Raw genomic sequence first — 25661 nt, forward strand, 5'->3', positions numbered from 1 at the left:
ATTTGGGAGATCAGTTGGAGTTTGTGTAGAGGGAAAAACTCATTTGTTTACTCCTCTCTAAAGCTCTATAAAGGGAAAAGGGAAAGGACCCCTGGACGGTTAAGTATAGTCAAAAGGCCATTATGGGGTTGTGGCGCTCATCTCACTTACAAGCTGAGGGAGCCGACATTTGTCCACAGGCAGCTTTCTGGGTCATGTGGCCAGCATGACTAAACTGCTTCTGACACAACAGGACACCGTGACAGAAGCCAGAGTGCACGGGAATGGCGTTTACCTTCCCGCTGCAATGGTACCTATTTATCTACTTGCACTGGCCTTTAACACACAGTGCACACAAAGCAGATGGGCTGTATATCCATAGCCCTGTCACATAATCAATGATGGGCAGATCAGATGTTTGGTGTGTGTGGGGGAGTATGGCTCCCTCTCCTCCCCCAAACAGCTGATTGGTGCTATTGTACATTATTTGATGGGTCTACATGCATACTGATCTGGCTGTTGGATTGGGCTGATGCGTCCTGCTCACACCATCTGTTCTAATGCATGATTGTCTATCTGGCTAGGAATTTGGTCGCAGAAGTCTGCACCTGTGCGCAAAGTACCCCTGGAAAGATCAGAGAAGAAATCTCTCTGAACAATCTAACAAAAGCTCATTATTATCTAATGAACAGCTGTGGAAGCTTACAGCAAAACACCGTCCTAGAGGAGAGAAGCTCCACACCATTACTTGTGGGCAATGCAGGCAGAGAACATGTGTTGAATGCAAGTTCAATCCCCAGTATCTCCAGGAAGGACTGGGAGGACCTGGAGAGCTGCTGCCAGTCAGCAAAGACAATGCTGAGCTAGATGGTCTAATGGTCTTACTCAGGATACGGCAGATCCATGTGTCCTTAGGATCAGAAGCAGAGGAGCATTTTGGTCAGCAGCATGGAGCTGCATGATTTCTGACTTGTCAGGCACACTCAGCATGGGTGGAGGCTACTGATATTGCTCTGACTTGTCCAATGGGATTACCGTTCAGTAGGCATGTATCTGATCCAGATGTCACCCTGCTTCTGCCCTGCAACCTTTGCCAAAAAGGACTCTTCAGTGACCACTTTCTACCTACCACACCATTGCACGTTGCTGCTGTGTTTGTTTGTTTTTCAAAACCTATAAATAAATGTTAATGTTCAGTTCTGTTTTTTTAAAAAAAACCAAAACACATTTATTACTCCACAAATGCAATGACTTTTTCGCAGATACCTGCCAAAATAAAAACAATCCCACAAACATATTGGTGTAACTGAAACGTTCTTGTAGAACAGACTGTTCCTTTTCATGCAGTAAAACTTACAGAAATGAACGAACCTTGTTTACAAAGATATTTTACAAAGTAAAGTAGCACTGTAATAAACCGACAAAAGAATAGTCACCCGCGATGCATCACGATCCCATCGGCACCTTAGCTTTCTATTGCCAACACGGGCGTTTTGGATTTGTTTTTCAATATTACTTCTCTGAGGTTTATCCCCATGAATAGTTTGCATGTACAATGACAGCTCCTGCTGATAAACTCGAGAAGTGGCCGACTGTAGCTCAGGCTGCACCAGGTGAGCTCCTAATTCAGAGATCTGCAAGCCCCAGCTACTGCGTTCATTAAACACCATATGGTGCATGTGTGTGTAAGTGTATTTGTATATCTTACCATAACAGTGAAATGTTCAGATGCGAGGGCCAAAATCACATCAAGAGAACCTGAATGTGAAGTTGCCAGCTCACCTGCAACACTAGAAGCTCTGCTAGTATTTGACCTCCCAGGCTTCTCTTGCTAACTCTCCATCGTATTTATTTTTTAAAAAAACTGTGGTTGGCTTGCAGACTTCCACCAAAGAAACTGCATACATGCGACCGGTCCCATTTTATTCTCACAGAAAGCCTGTGAGGTCAGTTGGGCTGAGGCATAGGGACTGGTTGATTAGCCCCACAGTCAAGTTAGCATTGAACCCTACCAGTCAACACTTAGTCCAATGTATCAGAGCAGCCAATGCAGTGCCTTCCAGATGTGGTGGGGTTTCAGCTCCCATTAGCCAGTCTGGCTGGAACTGATGGGAAGTTGTAATCAAATGACATCTAAATTGCACTGTGTGGGCTTTCTTTGCAATAGGCCACTGCCTTTCCATGTGGTTGACATCTGGTGGCATGCATCTGACCAAGGTTCTGATGGTGGGCTTCCCACAGGTACCTGGCGGGTCACTTTGGGAAGAGGATGCTGAACTAGATGGAACTTCAGCCTGATCCAGCAGGGCTTCTCTCATCATTTTATTGGATGGCACCATTCCTGCTTTCATCAACAAGAATGCTTCTGTCCAAGTCTTGGTCCCTTTCAGCATTTATAGTGATTCACCATCAACAAGAGTGAGAGGCATTAACTCACATATTTACTGGTATGCAAAATTTACAGACAAATGATTAGGGCACGGGCTGCTTTTTGGACCTTAGCGCCCACCCACATTGGAATGTTTTACAATAGCCACGATCCACACCAAAGCGGATTCGATTACCTGCTTATAAATACACAACAAATTCTAGCTGCTGAAACAAGCCAGTTATTCGCTTGCTGACTGACGATTGATACCAATAACTATTGTGCTCAATATAAGCATTTGTTTTAGAGTTATTTCTTAGAAACCACAGGTCCCTGCGATTGCACCCCACACGTATCAGGTATTATAATGGAAAGGAAAAGTACATCGCTGTAATAAAGTACATAGGAACAGGCCTTAAAAATACATAAATTCCTCATCTAAAAGACTGTGCCTCAATCAAAACCTCGATTCCTCAAAGTCAATGTGCTATATTGTGTATCAGGAATGCAGTATTGGCAGAACAAATGACTCAAGGACAGGGAGGAAGTGTAGCTTTCCTGGGAAGAAGGGGTCGATTGCTAAATCACCCTGGGGATTGCAACTCCACAAGGGGGATCTCCTAACAACTCTCAGCACCCTTAACAAACTACACCTCCCAGGATTCTTTGCAGGAAGCCATGACTGCTTAAAGCGGCACGGCACCAATTTAAAAGGACAGAGCAGATGCCGCTTTTCCCTGAATCAAGTAGCCAATAAGAAGAATATCTATCATCTCATTTTGAATGAAGATAATGTTTGTAGATGGTATCAGGGTTGCAGTGGTTGTTTTAAGAAAATCAAGGCAAAATCTTCAACACAATAGTAGGTGCACAGCACACCTACTCCTTCCAAGAGTCCACTTGGAGGAAAGGATTAATAATTCAGCACATTAAATCTGCGATTGATGAATTCATCACAGCAGAGTAACAGAGCATGCAATTGCCAACCCACATTTAAGTGTGGGATTCAAGCTGGAGTATGCGTGCTGCGAAGTCTCTTGTGCTAATGCAGCCGAATCAGCTGACTAACCGAGTTGGCACTTTGACTCTGTGAACACTTCTTCTGGCATAGATGGCAACGCCTGCATCGTGATATTCCTGCAGTGCCAGAGTAGCACCAGGTATTGTGAGACTGTGCTTCCCCTTCCAAAAGTGAAGGCAATTTCATTGTAGAGTGGGAGGGGGGGGCTACCATTACCTTGGTTTGGGATACAGAGAGGAACTGATAGGAAAAGCTTTGGCTTCTTTTAATACCCCTACATTGTACTCCACCAGCAAACTTGAATTTTGTTCTTTGTTAAATTTTGGTTGTGCACAATGCTCATTTCCTAACCAAACTCCACATAAAACTGTGGAAAAGGCAACTACGTTTTGGTTGTTGTCTGTACAAAATTGCTCCGCACCGGTTATGCCGTGTGCTGCGTTTGTGGAAATTAAAATGGAAAGCAAACCATCGAGACCAAAAATATTCGTGGAAACCCCACGCTAAGGGAGTCGGTGTGAATTCCATGCAAATCCCTGTTCCTTAGCAGTGGTGGAATATAAAGGAACTTGTTACAGCACTGCTACAGAGGTAGTTGTAGCTTCGTAAGTAAGGCTGTAAATTGGTTCCTGTGTTCATAGGACCTTGGTTCCAACCCTGGCATACTGGCCTGTAGCAGGCGCCTCAATAAAACAGCAGGGCGAGGGAGAAATGTCTTGAAAGTAAAATCATGCTAAGTTCACGTTCCTACAGGAAAACACAACTGGGATGCAAAACATGGCAATCTCTTAGACACCTGGTAACAAACAGCTTTGCATTAAAACACTTACGATATTTATGTACAACACAGATATTTACTGCCCTAGAACCAGGGGTTCTAAGCGCTTTTATCAGAGTAACCTAAAGCCACTGTGCAGTCACTTAGTCCACTGGCAGTGCAATCCTATGCATGTCTACTCAGGACTAAGTCCCACTGGGTTCAATGAAGCTGATTCCCAGGTAGGTGTGAATTACAGGATTGCTGGAGAGGGAAGAAAAAGGCATCTGAAGCATTTAAAAAGGCAATATCCACAGCTGGAGAAAACATTGGGCCTCTCCTGTCCTCGTGAGAAGTTGAGACAGACTTCATATGCAATACACTTAGAACAACGCAGACAAAAAAAAAGGAACATCAACGCATCAGTTCCTGCATAATTAGGGCATTGCTTTACAGCTATCTAGCCAAACTAGTCCCCTGCTCCTTCATTATGAGTGAAGAAAACACTAAGCTCTATTAATATGCTTGTAGCTTAAACAGCTCCTTGCAAATAAGGATAGCTTTGTGAAACGATTCGGCCTGTTTAGGAAAACACTCTACCTTGCAGCAAAACCATTTTAAAATTCCATGCTGCAAAACCCCAGCAAATCTGGCCTTGGACAGGACCATTGGAAAGGATCCATTAATGCTGAGATTGGGCCCTCTGAAAATCATGTATGGCCAACATGTTACTGTATTGTCCCAGTTGAACCTACAAGTATTTTGCAACTGCCACGGTCCATAAGAACTCTCTAATGCTCTTGCATGCTCTTGCATGCTTGAGCCTTCACTGGCATATTAAGGATGGTCCCATAAAAGTGAGCTTCCAGTGGCCTTTGCCTCCTTTCCTAGTCCTCTGGGACCACCATGCATGCTTTCAATCTGCATTCTCTTGGACCTACACTGGAATTGGGTCTGGAACCCTTATCGCCTGCCAATATCCTTCAGACCCCACTGCCTGTCCCTGCAAAAAGAAAAGAGCAAAGGAAGAAATGGAACGGTTTTCACCAAAGTGTTGCATAGCAAAGTATTGGGTAAAAGAGGCGATCCCTTTTTGAAGGGGGGAAAAATCCATGAGTTCTGTAAGAACTATCTGCCTCTGCTGCGGCTCTACAGTGTTGTTTTGTGTGACTCCTCTTCTTTTCTTCAACCAAGGTACTCAGTGTCCTCTCATCTGCTTGTCAGTGCAACCTGAGAATGATTTATTCAAGAGGTGCGCAAGCTTCCGGCCCCTTTGCCTCTTCCCCATAGTCCTAGCTGCTGCCTGTGGAAGAACATACTGAGCTACACATATTCAGGTTGGAATTTTCAGATTCTGTTTCAGTCTCAGCTTCGTCAGTGGTTTCAGGAGGAGAAATGGACTCGTTCATTTGATCTTGGCTCCTCTTCAACCTGTTCAAGAGAAAAAGAGAGAGAGAAGGAAGGCTATCGTGCCCGTGTGAAAATGAGGTTACGAAAATGGTGCTTTCAGATGAAGCATGTGGTTTTTGAAATGTGGATTTAAAATGTGTATTTTTAGGGAGATTTGGTATGAGTTTCAAGCCCTCCCATTTAGCTGATTGTGGCCTCTGGGGCCAGGACTTGTAAAGGGTGTCGGTGAGGACATTTTGAGGGTTTACTCAGAGAATGCTGATCACTTTTAATTACCGTAATTTAATCAGTTTAGAAACTTCTTTCACATCACCTCCCATCGTGTTGCTTCTTGAAATGCAACCATGGAGAGGACAGAAAATCCACACAGCAGGTACTTTCTGTGAAATAACTCCCTACCCTGTTTGAATGATTTAAATCATGTCAGCACAACTTGGGTCTAATGTACTGCCGTATCACTAAAAAAAACAGAAAAAGGAATTTAATCTCAGGCCAAGCTGTCTGGTATTCTTCCTGCATTCCTGTCATTTTGCACAAATCTCTTTTTTGAATTATGTATGATCCATTCTTTGTTCAAGTTTCTGACATGTTGATTGCCTCAAAGTTGTAGGGAATTGTAAACTAGCTGACCTCAGGCTGTTTGTGTCATATGGGACCTCCTCCTAATTAGAACATCCTTGTGGAATGCGTAAAAAAATAAAACACCACAATTCACATTGCATTGTCACTTAGGTTAAAAACAGAGCCATACATGCAATTTTTGTATATGAACAGTCATTAGTGCCATGATAGCTAACTGATTCAAAATATGGAGTAGGTCTAGGCAACTGCTAGTAATAACAGTATCCTCTTCTCCTTCTTCACCACCAGGGGGGGATCTATAGCATAAAGCAGCCTTCCTTAGCCAGATTCTCACTACAGTACATGTTTTAGACTACAATTCCCATCAGCTCCAGCCAGCATGGCCAATGGTCAGGGATGATGGGAGCTGTAGTCCAAAACATCTGGAGGACATCAGTTGACTGGCATAAGAAGGTTAACTCTGCACCCAATTCAGACTTCCACTCTGCTGTGGCGGCACGCTCTGTGTCATCCAAGTAAAGGACGACACGGTTCTGGCTGTTAGGGCTCTGGGGGTGAGCGCCAGGGCTAGGCGCCCCTGGAAAAAAAAAACCACAGGCGAGTGGGGATTCCAGGGGTCCAGCAGAGTGTTGGAGAACTCGCTGAAACCCCAGATCTTCCTGTCACCATTTCTGCAATGGGGGAAGGAGCAGAGGCTAGAGTCCACTCACGGCTCCATCCCATCACACCCTACAGCCAAAGCCACATGCTGTCACCATAAGCAGTGGATCTTCCAATTAGAGGTAAAAGCCAAATAAGGCTTTAAAGAAGAAATTAGTTACAAATTAATTGATCTGATAAAATGGAAGCCAAAAAGGAAGTCAGCTTCCAATTTCTGTGGACAGGCTCTGCAAGGGAACTTTTTGTGAATGGGAGCAGAGCACAGTAATTGCAGCTAATGAAGACTTTTAGCAATTCTCAGCTTTCTCTCTCTCTCTCTTTTTATACATATTGGCTACAGTAGTGTCAGGTTACCTTTTAGAGGGCAGCTTTGGGACATAAGCTATTAGTTAGTGAAGATACAATTTGACGACTGATATCTGGCAGAGTAAAGGCAAAAAGACTATTGTAAGAAGAGATTGGGAATAAAGGCTTTAATATCTTAAACCCTGGAATTTGGAGGCACCAGCCAAGGCTAAGCAGGACAACTCTCTATTTACACTGGGGGAGGAATCTGAAACTGGGGGCCATCTGAAAGAGGAACAGATAGTCATTATGGGGAATGTGGGATCCCTCCAAGAAAGACAAAATGATTTGGAAGACCAAATTCTTCTTTTGCAGCTAAGAGAGAGGGGGGAAACAGTAAGATTGAGAGGATTACAAATTTCAGAGGGAGAACAGTATTTAGAAACATACGTTGCAAAGACAATTGCAGATTGGATGGGGGAGAGTCAAGAATGGGTGGCGGAAATGACAGAGCTGTTTCAGAGTTCGCACGAGGGAAATGAGACAGATAAAGCAACCAGGAGATGTCCTCTAAACATTTGTTACAAAAAAAAGAGCAAGGGATGCAATCCTTCAAAAAAAATTGAAGACAATCTTGTGGTTGCTGGACAGAAGATGGACCATGATAATGTGTTTTTGTTTTTTTAATTTGTTCAGTAACAATATTTTTTTAATAAAAACAAACAAACAAACTCTGCACCCGATTCAAATCCTGCTCAGCGGCAGGAAAATCTCCTCCCCTATGCACCCTCTCAATACTTCCCAGTGTCCCAAGAAAAGGGGGGGAGCTCAGGACTTGGAGAGTTTCCTGAGCAATTTGGGAGGGTGATGGGGCTCTGCTGTGGGAAGGAAGAGACAGGAAACTTTTATCCCATGAACTTCCTTAGGAACCAACGAAAACAAGTCCCTCTTCCCATCCCCTGCCCTTAAAGCACCTTCCTAAACTTACTTCTCTCTGTTAAAAATGACAAAATCTTGCTGAATTGCTTCCAGGCAATCCTGGAGGTAGTCATTTTCCTGATAAAAGAAAACAAAACAGTTAACATGTACTTTTTGTCAAAAGTTTATGTAAATTTATGAATGACATTTAGTCAGGAGGGGCTGGTAGGGCAAGGCAAGTGCGACTCCATGGTTCTCCCAGCCTCCCGATGCTGTTGATATCGCCACTACAGAGCGGGGGGGGGGCAGCAAGGTGCAGGGAGCCAATCGGACACACCTGCCACCATGTGCCACACTGCACTGAGCTCCCCGTTCTGCCCCATTCTCCTCCACAGTAAGCAGCAGCAGCCCACAGTACTGGGAAGCTGGGGGAACAGTGCACCTCATACTGGCTGCTCCCAAGTTGACTTATATAGCACAAATGCTAAGACCAAGTTGGAAGCCTATCTTTGGTTCCTTCATTCAGTTCTGCAATAATAATAATAATAATAATAATAATAATAATAATAATAAAGTATTAATTTGATGGCGCACAACAGAACATCAAAAACATGACAAAACGTCAAACATTTAAAACTTCCCTAAACAGGGTTGCCTTCAAATGTCTTAGAAGACAGATAGTTGTTTATTTCCTTGATATCTGATGGAAGGGCATTCCACAGGGCGGGCGCCACTACCGAGAAGGCCCTCTGCCTGGTTCCCTGTAACCTCACTTACCGCAGTGAGGGAACCGCCAGAAGGCCCTCGGCATTGGACCTCAGTGATGGGGGTGGAGATGCTCCTTCAGGTATACTGGACCAAGGCCATTTAGGGCTTTAAAGGTCAGCACCAACACTTTGAATTGTGCTCGGAAACGTACTGGGAGCCAAAGTAGGTCTTTCAGGACCGGTGTTATGTGGTCTCGGCGGCCGCTCCCAGTCACCAGTCTAGCTGCCGCATTCTGGATTAGGTGTAGTTTCTGGGTCACTTTTAAAGGTAGCCCCACATAGAGCGCATTGCAGTAGTCCAGTAGCAAACCAACCAGTGCCACATATCGCCTAATGGAAGGCAAGTTCTCTGCCATTGCATTCACATGATTGCCTAATATGGTGGAGCAGAAGTGAGGAGCCTCAGGCCCTCCAGGTGTCCTTATTCATCCCTTGGGACTTGCCCTAGCTCCCCCTACACCAAACTTCCCTCCCTGGAACTCCTTGACACCCTCATCAATAGCTCTGGCTTTTGAACTGGGATCATACCCCCTTGCTTGCCTAGATGCAGAGGAGCGTATGTAGAAACCTATGATTTTTGCATGGCTGGAATGTAACCTACTGTACACAGCTATGAGTCACACCCATTGCTCCACCTACTTTTTGCCTCTGTCCCCACCCACTACCATGGGTATGTGTGATGTTGCCCTGGTACAGCCCCTCGGGCTGGTAAAGGTTCCCCTAGAGAAATGAAATAAGAGAATGGTAGAATGCAAATGCCCTTTATTATCACATAACTGAAAGGAAAAACAGGTTTGCTGTTCTGTAGGTAGCATAGCACTGCCGCTCTCTAGCAGAGACCAGTCTCTCATTCTTTGCAAAGTAACAGGCCCCACAGTAACTCAGCACTCCATCAGTTTTTTGGGGAGAATTGCAAGGGGACACGTACCGATTGTGAGCTATCCTTGCTATTATCCCTGGATTTATTCTTTGCAAGCCTCTTTTTCTTCTTGTGCAGCGGCCTCGACTCCAAGATCATCTCTTCCAGCTCAAAGGTGGGGTCACAATGCAGACGGCCTTTCTGTTAAAACCAGACAGGGATATTGCCTCAAAGCCATGCGATTGACAAGCAAGGTAATTCGAGCGGCATGCCAAATTTGTTTGCAGAACAGAAAATTCCCGGCTTTCTCTTTCCCCCGCTTCACAATACATAGGGATCAGGGACAGAAACAAACGTACTCATCTCTTCGACTTACATTAGGCACAAATCCTGCCTCCACTTTCTTTTCGCAGATTTCGTCCCAGTCCACGTTAGATAAGTAGGAAGAAGTCTGGATGCTAGCTAAGCTAGAAAACCGGTGCTCAGGGTTCACTGTCAAAAGCTGAAATAGCAAATGTTGAGTGATGAGGCAAAGCCTGATTTTGATAGAACAGTACAAACCTGCCTTGATTTGGGCCAGTTCCTAATCCTACCTCTCTGACACGGCTATTGCATCTGCATGAGTCTCACAAGAGCTGTTCAAGGGGGTGGGGACACAAAATCTAGTTTCCTGTTCATATTAATTCTTTAAAAATTCATTCATTTTGTCTCCCATTTATTTGAATTGTGCCTTTTCCTTAGTTCATTCATTTCCCCATTTATTTCAGTGGAATATCCAGCTAGTCTTCTGCTGCCTATAACCCTGGTAGTTTCCATGTTTCCATTGGCCAATATTCTACTAATCCTGCACTGGTGGGATTTCAGACCAGCCACAGATTAGACAAAGAGGTCAAATGACCCTTTTGTTATTGGTAGAATAAATACTAATCATCAGATGTACCAAAGAAGAAGAAGAAGAAGAAGAAGAAGAAGAAGAAGAAGAAGAAGAAGAAGAAGAAGAAGAAGAAGAAGAAGAGGAGGAGGAAGAAGCAATGCCATCTTCTTCACTGAACATAAGCATATGTTCACAGATAACTGATCTTTATGCTAATCATCTCATTATGAACCTGTTCAATGTTCAGCAGTGTACCGTATTCAGAATCCCTAGCAAATAAAAACCCCATATAATATTAATAATGGCTGGCAAACATAAAGAAGAATGTTACACAAGATACAAGTAACATTCAAAACAGATTAACAAAATGTGCATCATGGAAACATTATAATCACAGATAGCTGAGGACAATCCCCCACAAAAGCCAAGAAATTAAGTCGATCCAGTCACACTTCTTCTTCTTTTAAGTCAACAAAATCAGTGCTCTGCTTGTGATATGGCAAATACCTTTCTTAATAAAAATGATTTGACCACATTGCAGATGAGGCTGGCCCTGCCATTAGGTGCCATCCTTCTTATCACAGTGGTCTGGTTCACACATAAACCATGGCTTATTAAACTGTGACTTAGTGTCATGTGTGAAGCCAGTGCAGCAGCTTAACCATGGTTAAACATAGCTCATTAAGGTAGTTGGTTTCTCAGCCTTGCTTAGCACTAATGATAGCTTAGTGTTGTGTGCAAACCCTGACCTCCCCCTTAACTATGGTTAAAGAGCCATAGTTTCCTTTAATGGAGGAAGGAGGACATAATAAACCAATATTTAAGTGATCATCTTTCAAACACTTCAGTTTTAACTATGGTTTATAAATGATCGTTAACATTAACTATGGGTTGCACTTGGGCAAGTGCTCTACTCTTAAGGAAAAAGCTACACGTTAGTGCTAAATGCACCAATGGGAATTTTTTTCTAAGCTGGGGACGGGCAATTGTTTTTCTGCATTGAAGCTGAGAAGTCATGTTGAAAATTGGGACCTTCTGTTCCTATGATTAATGCCTCCCCCACCCCACACATGTAGTGTAATATGTAGTTTGGTTCCTCCCATGTTTTGTGAGTTCTGATAAAGCACTGAAGCCAAACTTGAGGCTCACTGTATGGATCAAGCCAGTTTGGCAGAATTTGTATCTTCCAGCCAATTAACCCAACTCAGAAGTGCGGCACATACACCTCTTGGGTGGATCCAGTGACTTTGCCAAGCAGGAAATCAGCCATCTGATTGCTTGATCGCTGTCAGTTAGCAACTCAACCAACAGAATCCATACCATCATTCTATAGGTTCACCACAAAGGGAATCTCAATATGTCCTTTAAAGTTAAAGGAATGGTAGTTAACACTAATTATGATTATACACTGGCCAGATCCTTTGCAAAAGCATGTAGAAAACTGCTTTATATTGTGTGCTTACATAATTTGTTCAATGTTATTTTCTACTATGGATATATTTGGGTTTTTTTCTAGACGATGTTTGTTTTTAAGACTGGGCTGTGTTCCTACACAAATCCAGCAGAGGGCATCTGTGCTCTTGTTGAGCAAGTTTCAATGGAATTGTTTCATAATGGAACTCTACTTAAAAATCAAACTTTAATTATGTATATTGTCCACCTTCCATTGGCTTACACTGGAGACGCTCAATTGCTATTACTGTTGGGTTTATGCATTTTTTAATATATATTTTAACAGGATTCTGAAATCTAGCTTTAAAAAACTATCCAACATTTATAAACTCAGAATGACAAGTTTCCTCTCTCATACAAATAGGAAAACGTTATCTAATGAGGCACATATTACTTGGTAACTGTTACTGAAAAATGAACATGGGTTTCTTTATCTGAGTACAAGGGGCTATACAGAAGACCCATTGGAAGCCTGCATTGCTCTCCTCCACGTTGCCTCTAGGAGATTATATGCTGCGACATATCCTTATCTCCTAACAACAGGACTTGTGCTCAAGGTTCCAGCCAGCCAGCTGTACTACAGGACATTCCATTCCATCCTAACCCCAGGTTTTTTCATTCTTCTTTTCCAAATGACACTTGACAGCCCATGGCTCCTGAGCATGCCCGGTTCTCCTTTAAGAGGTTTTGTTTTTGAAGCTTGTCTAGACTTGTGAAACTCTTTGGGTTTCCCCAAGAACATTCCCTCTTCTTTCCCATCGCCCCCCCCCCCTTTTGTAGCTCCCATGCTGTCAGCACTCAGCACCTGAATTCACTATTAGAGAGAGTGATAATTCTGACAAACTACTAGGCTTCCAAACACAAACCCCGAACTTACAAGAAGTTGCAATAATTGGCTACTGTTTTCCATGCAGGAAAAATTATCATGCTAATGCTCAATTCTGTACAGATATTCATATCAGTTATCTCATTCATTTCAGTTGATGAACCTGATCTATAACATGGGAGCAGTTCCTCCAGGGAAAGGATGGGACAGGCCTTGCAGGTAAGGCATCCTGGACGTTCATCAGAACTTGTTCACATGTAAACAATTGCTCTGTTAAGCAATAATAATAATCACAGCTTCTTACTAACACTTATTAGGGCTGTGCAATGGATTCACTCAAGGCCCAAATCCAAAGCCATGCCAGGCTTCTTTGGAGCTGTCGGGGGGGGGCAGGGTGTCAAGCAGGAAGGAGAGCCAGGCATGGAAGTGAAGCTTTAAAAAATTAGGGACCAACTGGGTGGTTGCATTATTCCTTCCCCCTGAAGGAGCACCATGCAGGATTGGATCCTCTTGCTGTTAAGTGGGAGGATCCGATCCTGTGCAATGCTGGTGTTGCCCCCTTCTGACTGTATTTTTAAACCCTATTTTAACCGTATGTTGAAGTAGCATTTAAAAAAAAACCCTGTAAAATCCCTTAGCTCTGCCCCCCAATTGCTTTGGGGGGATTTGGGGCAGGGTGGGTGGCCCCTGTGGTGTACAGGGCGAACCAGTTTGATCCAGAGTCCACAGAATGGGGCTGCAGTGTAGATCTGGTGGGGGGGGTGTCTGTGCATGTTTATGAATGAAAAGATAATTGCTGGCTGATAATATTTAAGCCTTGCAAAGAGAACAGCTGTAAATGAATTTGAGTCACACCAGAAAGCAGATCGGGAGCTGGAGGATCACCTCACTTGTCTATTTCATAGTTGTTTCCTTAGCGTGCTAATTCCACGAATCTCAGCGATGGCACCCAGTCTAGAGCACCCTTTGCCAACCTGGTGCTCTCCAGATTGTGCCCCTGAGGCTGATGGGAGTTGTAGTCAAAAACATCTAAAGGACACTAGGTGGGTGAAAGTTTACAGCATCCACTAGGTTGGATGTTGCTACAGTCCTTCTCTAGAGCAGGCATGTCAAACCTGCGGCCCTCCAGATGTTTTGGCCTACAACTCCCATGATCCCTAGCTAGCAGGACCAGTGGTTGGGGAAGATGGGAATTGTAGTCCAAAACATCTGGAGGGCCGCAGGTTTGACATGCCTGCTCTAGAGGGTATGGCACATAGTCTGGATTGAGAAACCTCTGAGCAAATGGGCACTGTGAATATTGTTCCAAGCAGAGTAGCTCTACATTCAAGGCTCAGAGATGCATAGCTTGGAAACAATGCACAGGGTGCCATCTGTTTAGAGGCCAAGCAATCACAGATGCATGCAGCAACATGCAGGCAAGTCAGCATGAGCATGTCACTTTGGATCAAGGCCCTTATTATTTGCATTATGCTAATAAATAATTGCAACCCTTCCCGGATAGATAAGTTATTTACCTTTCTTAATAAGGCTACCGTGTCCTTTGACCATCCTGTTACGTACTGGACACTCACGGTGCTGAACAACTGAACTAAGGATTCCACGGGGCTATTAGAGTGGATGTCATAAGGCCTCTGAGAAAAAGAAGAAGAAAGATATTGAAAAACCGGGGGGGGGGGAATCCCAGGCTTACTTCTGAGGAACATGAAGCACTGAAAGAATGCCAAACTATCTTCTAAAAACACTAAAGAACAGGATACCCATCCACGGAGGAGCTCGTATGCCATCACTCCCAGGGACCACCAGTCAACTTCGAAGGAGTAACCGGTTCCACCATTCAGAAAGGAATGAAAGATCTCTGGAGCTGAAAAGAGAAAGAAAGGGGGGGCACTATTGAATGCCTCCATCCGTTTTGGCTTTGGTCAGCAGCAGGCAGTGGAGAAGAGCAGAATGGGGTGGCATTGCTCATCTGGCTTCCCAATGCAGGGATCACTGACGGTAACCAGAAGGGGAGAGGCAAAAGAGAGGTTGGTGCAAGAGCAGCAGTCGGGGTACTTGATTGTCTCTGCTACTGCACCCACACTGCGCCAACCTCCCTGCCGCCTGGCCGCTTCCCTTATCAGTTACCGGCTATGACCTTCATGCTGGGAAGCCATATGAGAAATACCACCCAACTGGTTGCTACTGGTTTCTATGAAACTGGCTGTAAACTAACAGTTCATTCCTGTAAATGTCTATTCAGAAGTACATCCAGCTCATTTCAGCAGAATTTACTGCCAGGTTTAGTGGGTACAGGACTGCAGTCTTTTTGAAACAAGAATAAGGTACATAGCTCTGAAAATACTTTTCCTTAAAGGCTTGGGGAGGAGAGAGGTTGTTTCTACGCTCAAATAAAGCTGCTCATTCTGACCTTTAAAGACCTTTAAAGTTCGGCTTAGGACCTAGGAACTTCAAGGACTCTTTTCTTCCATATGTACCTGCCCACATGCTCCAGTCATCAATGGAAGCCATACTCAAGATCCGTAGTTACCAGAAGCAGGACATTCTCAGCAGTCACACCCAATGGACTAATTTGTGCAAATGTGTGAGCTCCCAGAGAGGAGCTTGCAGCTGCTTTTTTTCTCCCTGGTCTTTTTAACTCACTTGCCATACTGAGCTAAGCCAAGCTTTGGTTTAGTGTGTCTTCTGAACCATGAGTTGCAACCAAGAACAAACCTTAACCGCAAGCCTGGGTTTGGCTGTCACACTTAAGCCAAACCTTGGTTTAGATGCTGTGCTAAGCTAAAAGGACAGGAAGGAACAAAGTGGCTGGGAGTCCATGTCCCATAGACTGGAATACTGGGATGTACAAACCAGATCACTCTATGAAACACTCTGTCAAATGAGACCCAGAAATCCTAACAGTTTTATGTGGGGAGAATATGGTAAAATATGTTATTATTTAAAACTGGCAAGGTTTGACTTACCCATATACGGCTTAGTCCCAGCTAATGCGGTTGCTCTTTCACCATCACGGATGATTGTTGCAATATTAAAATCTGTTAGGTGTGCATGGCCTTAAAGGGAAGAAAACCAGCACAGATTTTTAGAATGAAAACCCAAAGTGTCCAAGTTGTCCAGAAAGAAACTACTTCAGAGGGCAACATTAATGCATGTAGTCACACCATCCCCAAATGTTTTCTGTAGCTGGTTGGCAAGCAATATTAGCTCTTATTAAGATAAATAAAGCTGTTCTATAAGAATTATGTCTGGCTATTAGGCATTATGCACAGAATCTGATATTTGCTGTAGAATTCAGCATGCTAAAAAAACTCATTTTCATTTTAAAACACAAGTTTCTAGTCCTTGTGAATTCAGAAAAAGTGTGGGCACATATTGATGACATCTGGCAATTCCACCATTGAAGGAAGATAGCATGGGCTTTCTAGTGGTTTGGAATGAGGCTTCTTATAAACAAATAAAACAATTTCCTCAGTGTTCTCTGTTTTCCATTTGCCTCATCCTGGTAAAAAAAAATCTAGAATCATGAAAAATCTGGATCTTAGAAGCAGAATAGAACTTAATGCAAAACATGGTTGCTTAGGCATATTGATTTCAGTCAGCTTATTCTGTGCTCCCATGTGGTTTAATGTTATGCAAATAAAACAGGTACATACAAACACCCTTCATCTGCATTATGCACAAATATCAGAATATTTGAATTTTCTTAGCGGAAGCTTGCAGATGGTGACAGCAAATTAGGGCTCGGGAATAAAGATCCACAAAAATTGCCTAGCTTTGGAATTATTTTTCATTATCTCATGAATTCAACCTGTACATCAATACATTTTTAAAAGGGATGGATGCTCCATCAAGACTTTCTATAATCTGTTTTTAAAATACCAGATTGAAATATATCAGAGGAAGAATAATACAATCTTAAGTAAATCTAGAATTGCGAAGCACCTCTGCATATCGCACTGTGAACTAATCATGGTAATTTTAGTATAGAAGTTGTTATTCTGATCTAATGAGATTTTTTACAATGGGTCAAGATGACAATTTGGGGTTTTGGTCAATTTATGGTATTTAATTTAGAAAATTGTACTCCTAGGTCAATATGCTCTGCAACAGGCATCTCTTTCATTTAACTCCTTGGCATAACTAGCAAAAGGACATGCTATTCCCAGGATCCTCCTTAGAACAAGAGTAGGCAAAACTAGTTTGCTTGAACTTCTTTTCTGTTGATAAACCAAAGCATAAGCTACAGCACTTTAAATCCATGAAGACTTATGCAGGGCCGGCTCGTCGTAGACCCCCGGTGGCGCAGGGCACCATGGCGCCGGCCCGCCAGGAGGGCGCCGCGAGCTGCGCCCGCCCGCTGGCCGGCTCGCCGGTCCGCTGCGCACGGCGCCCACCTGCCCACCACGCTGGGAAACGGGGCAGGAGGGCGCCGTAGAGATCGCGCTGTGCCTGCCTGCCTGCCCGCCGCGCGGCAGCGCCGCGCCCACCCGCCCACTGCGCTGGGAAACGGGGCGGAAGGGCGCCGGAGAGATCCGGCGCACCATGGCGACAGGGGTGCTTAAGACGGCGCTGGACTTATGCATGTATACATGTAGGACAAAAGTTTTTTTAAAAAAAGACTGTGGTCACAGTAGGCCACACTTTTGCCACTTCTCTTTCTTGGCTTGTGAAAAGCTACTTGATATGGGAATGTGCTGTTGCCTGAGTGAAAAAGAGCTGAAGACATACCACCAGGGGAACACATGAACAAATCATCCAGCCGTCAATTGCAAACCATTAGAATCACACATTGCATGAATTCAAGTGCCATCAAATCAAAGCGCACACTGAAAAGGATGAAATGTGCCAACCTCTCTATTTGGTTCTTGAAGGAGTTTCATTACGGAGAGAAGATGACTCAGACTAAATATAACTGAGCCGGTCTTTTTAAATGTGGTTCTACCAAAATCATGTAAAGCTGGGTCTGGGAATGGCATTTAAAGCTCCCAAAGGCAGGAGGAGTTGGACTCTTGTCCTCCCCACTCACTGTCTTCGCACCCATTTAGCACATTAGATTTCACAGAGGGACACAAACATCATCACTTGTAGTTGGAGCCCAAGATCCAGTCCTGTAGCCTGCATAATCCCATGGCAGATAGGGATGGGTGGATCTTGCAGTTTCAGTTCTCATTTTTCCCCCATCTTTAATTTGGTTCTCTGCATTTAGGCAGAAATTTGCATTTTAAAAAAAAGATATCACGAAAAATCATCAACGTTTTATTCTGAAATTTTCCTAGTAAAAACATCTTTGTATGCAGTTTTGACTAACATAAAAAAATTCCTTCCAGCAGCACCTTAAAGACCAGCTAAGTTTTTATTTTGGTATGAGCTTTCGTGTGCATGCATGAAGTGTGCATGCACACGAAAGCTCATACCAAAATAAAAACTTAGTTGGTCTTTAAGGTGCTGCTGGAAGGAATTTTTTTATTTTGTTTCGACTACGTCAGACCAACACGGCTACCTACCTGTAACTTGACTAACATAGGCACTTTTGCAAGCAATTTCCCCTAATACAACACATTCCTATATTTTGCTTTCTGTATTTCCCCCTAAGTCTTCTCCCCAGCTGTTTTCCCTGCAGTCTTAAACTCTGTGGGGGGAGGGGGTCTGTACTCTCTGTTCTGCTACATGCAAAAGTCTCTGAGCCCTTAGAGACAAGGGGGAGGGAAGCTGAATACAGTAATATTGACAGACTCCTGTGAATCTGTTGCAGCTTCTGCCCCTACCTCTTGCTCAGCTGACTGCCATACATCTTCAGTGTTTTCTGCCTCTTCTTCCTCTCACTCACTGAAGCCTGTTGCTTGCTACAGCATCCAACCATTCTGCCCCCAGCTTCATCCTCTGATCTGTCTTCCGTGTCCCACCACCACTCCCCTGGCTCGGAGCCGTCCTCTTCTCAAGCTTCCCTAGGGGGTTCTCTGGCTGAAGCCTCTCATCATTCCTCATCGTCCAGCCTGTTCCTGACAGGCCAACATCCCAAACCTTACATATGGATGGCAGAACTCCCGGAAAGCAACTTGCATGTGGTGATATGTTTATGCTCTGGATAACTCCTGCTCTAAAGCTGTGCTGCGTTCATAGGATCATTGATAAAGACACAGAGCCCCACATGAGGATGAGCACCAATACTCGTAAATGCTAAAGTGGAAGTGGAAGCCTCTGTTCCTATGAAGCTCCATGTGGGTGTCATAGGGAGATGCCTTCCTATCATCTACACCAGGCATCCCCAAACTGCGGCCCTCCAGATGTTTTGGCCTACAACTCCCATGATCCCTAGCTAACAGGACCAGTGGTCAGGGATGATGGGAATTGTAGTCCAAAACATCTGGAGGGCCAAAGTTTGGGGATGCCTGATCTACACTGTTCAGTAAAGAGTATTCCGTAACTACACTGACTGGATGTGGCTCTCGAGAGTTGCAGATGGGGGTCTTTCCCCAGACCGGGGATTGAACCTGGAACCTTTGGTCTGCAAAGCATGTGACTACCACTGAGCCACAACCCTTATCCTCTCAAAACCAAGCAGAATTATGGACTCTCCCTTTATTGCTGGCTTGTCAACCAGAAATTTAATCACAGCAAAACAATTTAATCATAGCAAAACACTTTATTCTTGCCTCTGCCTACCTAAGCAGGCCCATAGATATCAAAACGTGTGTGTGTGTGTGTGTGTGTGTGTGTGTGTGTGTGTGTGTGTGTGTACCTTTGTGCAAGGTTTCTATATCTGCAGAGGAATTACATATCAGCTGCACTTATGAAAAAGCTTTCCAGAATGAGTAATAGTAGCTACCAGTCAATGTCAATTACTGCTAATTGTTCACTGAAACGAGTCTTGACGGCAGATGAACGGAATCGAATTGCTTTCGATCCCATAACCTTCTATTTATCATTCACAACCACAGAAATGCAGTATAAATTGAAAGATGTAAATGAATGCAAAAGACAAAAAAACACCAGGGGGTGAAGACTATTCAAAGGCAGAAGCAATAGACATAATTAGTAATTTCCCCCATACCTTGTTCATCAAGGAGAATATTGTCTGGTTTCACGTCTCTGGAAAGCAAAAACAAGCATTTATGCACAACTTGGAAAAGGCAATGCAAAATGCCTCATGAGCCTACCAAAACTCTGGGTGGTTGTTGTTGTTTTGAGATTTCAAAAATATTGCCTAGTGCAATTAAAAAAGACGGTGGGGTGAAACTCACAGAGGAAACTTGATTTGGGGAAAAAACGCACACCTTAAAACAGGCTCAATAAACAAAATAATGCTATGTTCTGAACACAGCCTGAGATCAGATCCAGTTTTCTCAGGACCCAAGAAGAGAAGGCAACAGAGATTTGTGATTGGATCTCCCATTTCCTTAAATGTTATAATATAGCAGAGGAATCCTCAAGGGATCCTGCATGGGAAGGAGGTTCAGAGCCAGGGGATTGGTGGTGGGATGACAATGAGTGGTAAGTGGAAGAAGAGGGGACAGACTGGGAGGAGGAGGTGTCAGAAACTGAAGTGGCAACAGGGTTTACTGAGCAGGACGATGCTGGCGCAGAGAGCAGTTCAGACTCGGAGGAAGGAAGCAGAGATGAGCCAGGCTTCTGAAGAATCCAGGGAGTCTTCCTTTCCTGCAGTGACCAGCTCTCTTCCCCTCCCCCCCTCCCCAATCTCCCAGAACACCAAGAGGAATGAAGAGGGTGGAGCAACAAGAGACAAGGCTATAGAGTCTTAGGCTTTGGGGGAAGGAAGCAGGGAAGGAGTCTGGGAGAGTGGTAGGAAAGTGGGGACCTTCAGTTCTCACAAGTGTCTCATTGGGGCAAGACCTGCTGGGAAGAGTTCCTGTGCTCACTAGACCCGTGCTGTTTTTATTTCTTTGAATAAAGAGTTGACTTCACTTATACCGGTGTTTTTTATTGCTGACCTACTCCTTACCCCAGTTCCTGACATTTACTCAGGGGTGTAGCAAGGGGGTGCGGTAGGTGCGATCCTCCCCGGGTGTCCCCACTGAGGGGGGTGACAAAATGGTGGGAGGCACTCACTGTGGGGCCTGCAGTGTACCCCAACCACGCATCTCTCCTGGGAATGACGTGGTGGCTTGAGCGCCCGCAGGCTCCGTGCTGCCCCAAACAGTCTGCCCATTGCCCCCCCCCCCAGCTGTAGGGCGGCTGAGCGGTAGGAGGCAGGCAGACTCCTTGGAGGCACCCAATCGGCTTGCTCCGTCACTGCATTTACCGCCAAAATTTATTGGTCAGTTTTCTTGCCAAGATTCCACCCAACTGAATCTAGGACTGTGCATCTGCTCTGGACAAATCCCACATCTCAGACAAAATTGAGCCAATTAAAACTCCAATTAAATATGTGGTCAGGTGATGAGAGAGGGGAAGAAAGAGATAGTGCAGGTGAAAGTCTCTACCTGGATCATCTCCTTTTCCTCACATGTTTTTAATAGCCTAGTGCTTTGCCAGGCCCCTGATTCAGCTCAGGGCTTGGATCAGACCCAGATCAGGGCAGGCATGGAGCCATCTGGCCTAATTGGGCCGCAGATCAAATGTGGGGGTGGGGGCTTGCACTAGCTGCAACCAGCTCAAAAGCTCTCTCAAATGAGCCGGATTTGTTTGATAGCTATGCCAGTTCCCAACAGCTGGGAATAACAGATTGTGCTGTTACCTGTGTATAATATGCTGACTGCGCAAATAGTCTAAAGCTGATGCCATCTCACAGATATAGAGTTTCACCGTTTCCTCGGTGAACTGCACGTTTTGCTGGAGGTGATAACGTAGGTCACCACCCAGGAGTAAATCCACTACCATAAACATGTCCTCTTCATCCTGAAACGAGTACCTGCGGAAAATTAGCAAAGGTGAGTTGAGCAAACTGTGGACTACCCATTCAGATTTCACAGACGGTGCTACCAAATGAGAGGCCTGTTTTCCCACTTCACTTACCCATGCACCTGCAAGGCAGTAACAATAAGTAGGCCTCTTCAATATTTATATGTCTAAATATAACCCGCAAATTTCTCCGAGTCCCTTTTCTCCCATTGCCATCCTATATTTGTTCTAGATAAATCAATTTTGTTATTTTGTTTTGCAGGGTTGATTATATGAACAGGTCCCTGTTTCATATCTTGCAAGGAGCAGCTGTCCCAGTTAATTTTACCTTGCTCATATAATCCCCGCTTCTATATCTGGCACAGTCACATGGCTTCTGTAATATGATCATTCCACACTCATTTTTTCCAGGCATAATCAATAATGTACCAGAATATCAAGCAGGCTGTCTCTTTTCATTATTAAACAAAAACCAGTGCCATCAGTGTGAATGATTCATTGGCAAGCTGGAGTTGCTTCTATCTAGCCTCTTGATGATCTCGGAGTCGAATGGCATCCTGGGCCTGGAGATATTCTTTATACAGCCGTACCTTGGTTTTTTTAACAGAATGTGTTCCAGAAGTCCGTCCGACTTCCGAAACGTTCGGAAACCAAGGCGTGGCTTCCGATTGGCTTCCGATTGCACAGGTATGCCGGAAACAATAGCGGAAGCCGCATCAGGTGCTCAGCTTCCAAAAACATGTTCAAAAACTGGAACACTGACTTCCAGGTTTCGATCGTTCGGGAGCCGAAACGTATGAGTATCAAGGCATTCTACAATCAAGGTACGACTGTACTGGACAATGTAGAGCAGAACAATGGTTAAAAGAGGAAGCCAGTGGGACAGAGACTCACCATGGAAGGTTAGAGCATCTTGATGATGATGTAATTGGCTAGGAAACAGGGGTTTAAAAATGGAAGTGGCTCCCTGGGTGAAACAGAGTCACTATGCAACCTTCCCAGCAGATGGGTCATTGCTGCTCATTGGGAGGGTGAGGGTGAAGGTGGGAGAGGCGTAGCCCAATCCAGTGCTTTTCCCTTGTCCCTGCCAGTAAGCAACAGAGACCTTGCATACTGCTGTGTCCCCAAACCCACTTCTACCAAGACTAACATGGTCCTAGGCACAATTGGTGGAAGAGAAGCACCTCCCACCCACCCTTAAAATAAATAAAAGAAAATAAGAGATTCACCAGAGATTCACCAAGAAGGCATGCTCAATTTCCTGCAGGATCTCCAGTTCTCTGAATACATTTCGAACCTCATCCCTTTCAACGCACTGCTGTTTATTCATGTACTTCATGGCATACATCTTCTCTGTATCTCTCTTTTGTACAATGCACACCTTGATGTCACCAAAAAAGAGAGAGAAAGTGGCATTTAGATTCCTATGTTTCAATTTCCTTAGTTTCCCAGCTGTTGCAGCATTGTGCAAGTACAAAGGCCATTTTCATGGTCACAGAGGAAATGGTTGCTCCTGAGCATGTGGCCTGTCTCAGCAAGCCAGGCATGTGCAATTGATCCCTTCCACGGAATTAGACTTTTAGCATGCACTCTATAACAACATAGGTTTCCAGTAGTTGGCAGAATGTCCAGCAGTATTTGCTCACAACCAGTTTGCTATGGGCAAGAAGCTGATATGCAGCACCACCAAATAGCCATCACGCTTGCAGAAGCTATGAGAATTGTCATAGGAAATACTTTGCAATCCAATCAAAATTGGCAGTAGCAGAAAATTGCAGAGTCAAGCACATCATCACTCAGGAAACATTATATATAAGTGCACAAAATTCTGAGGGAAAATGAATTCAAAGTCTGTTCCTTGTCAAAAGATGGAATACTCTAAAAAAGAAAAAAAGCCAACATCTGGTAATGTCACTTTATCAAGTGGCAAAAGGCACTGGATCTATAAGCATGGCATAGATATGTGTGCCAGATTTCAAGCTGCACTGGACTCCAGTACTGTATCATTAAAAGCCTTTGTTGGGAAGATGTCCACAAGACGGACATGAGAAAATGTACACTAGGTTTAGGATTAGAGTTTTCCTTCTCCTAGATGGGCTACGTTCCCAGGTTGATGAGCCCTGTCTGCCCCTTACTTTCCTCTTAATTCACAAGCAGAAACCACCTTCTTGACCGTTGGACCCACTGTTGGTCTCATCTGCTTAATCCACCAGCGCCTATTTTCACATGCACAATAATTGACTGCTTTAATGCTGCTCTTTTAATATTCTGGGGCTTTAATGTTCTTGTTTAGATATTTTGGTTTTAATTTGTTTTTGCAAGCTGCACAGGGGACCTGTTGGAAGGGGGGGTGGAATAAGGGGGGAGGGGACGCCACCAGAGAGATGGGCAGATAAATCTTTTTTTTAAAAAAAGAGAAACTATTAATTGAAACCTGAGGTCTTCTATATTCCAAGCAGGTTTTCTACTACTGATCTATAAAGGTAAATGGTAAAGGGGACCCCTGACCATTAGGTCCAGTCGTGACCAACTCTGGGGTTGCGCGCTCATCTCGCATTATTGGCCGAGGGAGCCGGCGTACAGCTTCCAGGTCATGTGGCCAGCATGACAAAGCCACTTCTGGCGAACCAGAGCAGCACACGGAAACACCGTTTACCTTCCCGCTATAGCGGTTCCTATTTATCTACTTGCATTTTGACGTGCTTTCAAACTGCTAGGTTCGCAGTTTTTGAACTGCTACTGATCTATAGCCCCTCCCTAAAAAAAAAACACAGAACAAACCTAAAGGGTCGCATTTCATTTACTTGAAATGTAGGATTGCACATATAATCAATCCAGCAGATTTTTAAATGGGTGCATCTGGCTAAACTCCACCTGTACTTCGCCCTTCATACTACTATATAAACTCTGCAGTTCATCAGGCAGAAATATCTACTCGTTTTAGCCAATTAATTCCATTAACGTCCAGGCAACCAAGTCAATATGTGCTGCCCTTGAGATGCTTTTCCGGGAATCAAAACTAATGCTAGCAGTTGCGGGTATCAGGAAGTTCATCTGGCTTTATAAATAAATAAGTAAATCTTGGGTCGAGAGCTGCAAAACTGGTGAGCTCCAATTATTATATTCCCTAGCAAACGTTTTACTTTGGACTGCATTTTATGTCTTCCTAGGCCCCCTTTAAGCACTAATGAAACACTTAATTACAAGGTAACTATTTGGAAATGAGTCGATGACAATTCTATATCAGGCACAATTACATCAGTCTTCTTTTAATTAGCAGATGTGCGTATGCTTATGAAGCAGTGCATGCCTCTGAAAAATTAATCTGACAGTTCATTCATGCACGTTGCTCATCAAGAACAAGCAAGCTGAACGTGACCTGAAGGTAACATTGGAAGAACAGTTGGAAAATATTCATTTGCCTGCTGAAGTCAACAGTGAGAATGAGACACAAATGTGCAGAGCAAGACAAGGAGCACGACCTTTCCTCATTATTAACAAACTGTAAATTGCTAACAGCATATAACGTGAAATTTACTATGGATGCATTAGAAGTAGAAAAAGCAAATATAATAGAAAGTGGAGGGGAGAAACACCAATTAGAGTGGCACACACGGACATCATGAGAATTATTAAATCTTGTTTGCAAAATAATTAGATGTGTGGGCGTGCTAGGCTATTTGTTAATTCCTTTAGTTTGTCCATACACCATTTGATATTTCTACAGAAAATCTCTAAGCAATTTACAAATCCCATACAGGAAACGCAATACACATTCAAAACCAAGCAACATTAAGATTACTATGGTACTAATAATTCTACATTTTAAGTAACATGATTAAATGTCTTTAAACAAGGGACTTAGGCACAAATGATATATAAAATATGAAAATATATTGATGCATCAAAATGCAACATCATTACAATATATCATCAACATTTCATAAATGTTACCAAAAGTGCATTGCAATCACACACAAAAATTGCATGCACATTCACACTCCACAAAACTGAAACACCCCCACACAATCTCCTTAAATC

At 43.9% G+C, this 25661-nt stretch overlaps 1 protein-coding gene across 1 annotated transcript in view; it reads right to left on the reverse strand.

The window, feature by feature from the left end:
• Positions 1–779: 779 nt before the first annotated feature.
• STK32C (serine/threonine kinase 32C) overlaps positions 780–25661 on the reverse strand; it is a 164464-nt gene continuing 139582 nt past the window's right edge. The window contains exons 3-12 of the mRNA XM_035138380.2: positions 22850–23001; positions 21457–21630; positions 19813–19850; positions 15725–15814; positions 14519–14622; positions 14276–14392; positions 9983–10108; positions 9676–9807; positions 8051–8118; positions 780–5556 (exon numbers count right to left, since the gene is read on the reverse strand). Coding sequence (XP_034994271.1) covers positions 5418–5556; positions 8051–8118; positions 9676–9807; positions 9983–10108; positions 14276–14392; positions 14519–14622; positions 15725–15814; positions 19813–19850; positions 21457–21630; positions 22850–23001 — 1140 coding nt within the window. The 3' untranslated portion in view covers positions 780–5417. The remainder of the gene's footprint in view (positions 5557–8050; positions 8119–9675; positions 9808–9982; positions 10109–14275; positions 14393–14518; positions 14623–15724; positions 15815–19812; positions 19851–21456; positions 21631–22849; positions 23002–25661) is intronic.

This window comes from Zootoca vivipara, chromosome 5 (genome assembly GCF_963506605.1).
Source record: "Zootoca vivipara chromosome 5, rZooViv1.1, whole genome shotgun sequence".
NCBI lineage: Eukaryota > Metazoa > Chordata > Lepidosauria > Squamata > Lacertidae > Zootoca > Zootoca vivipara.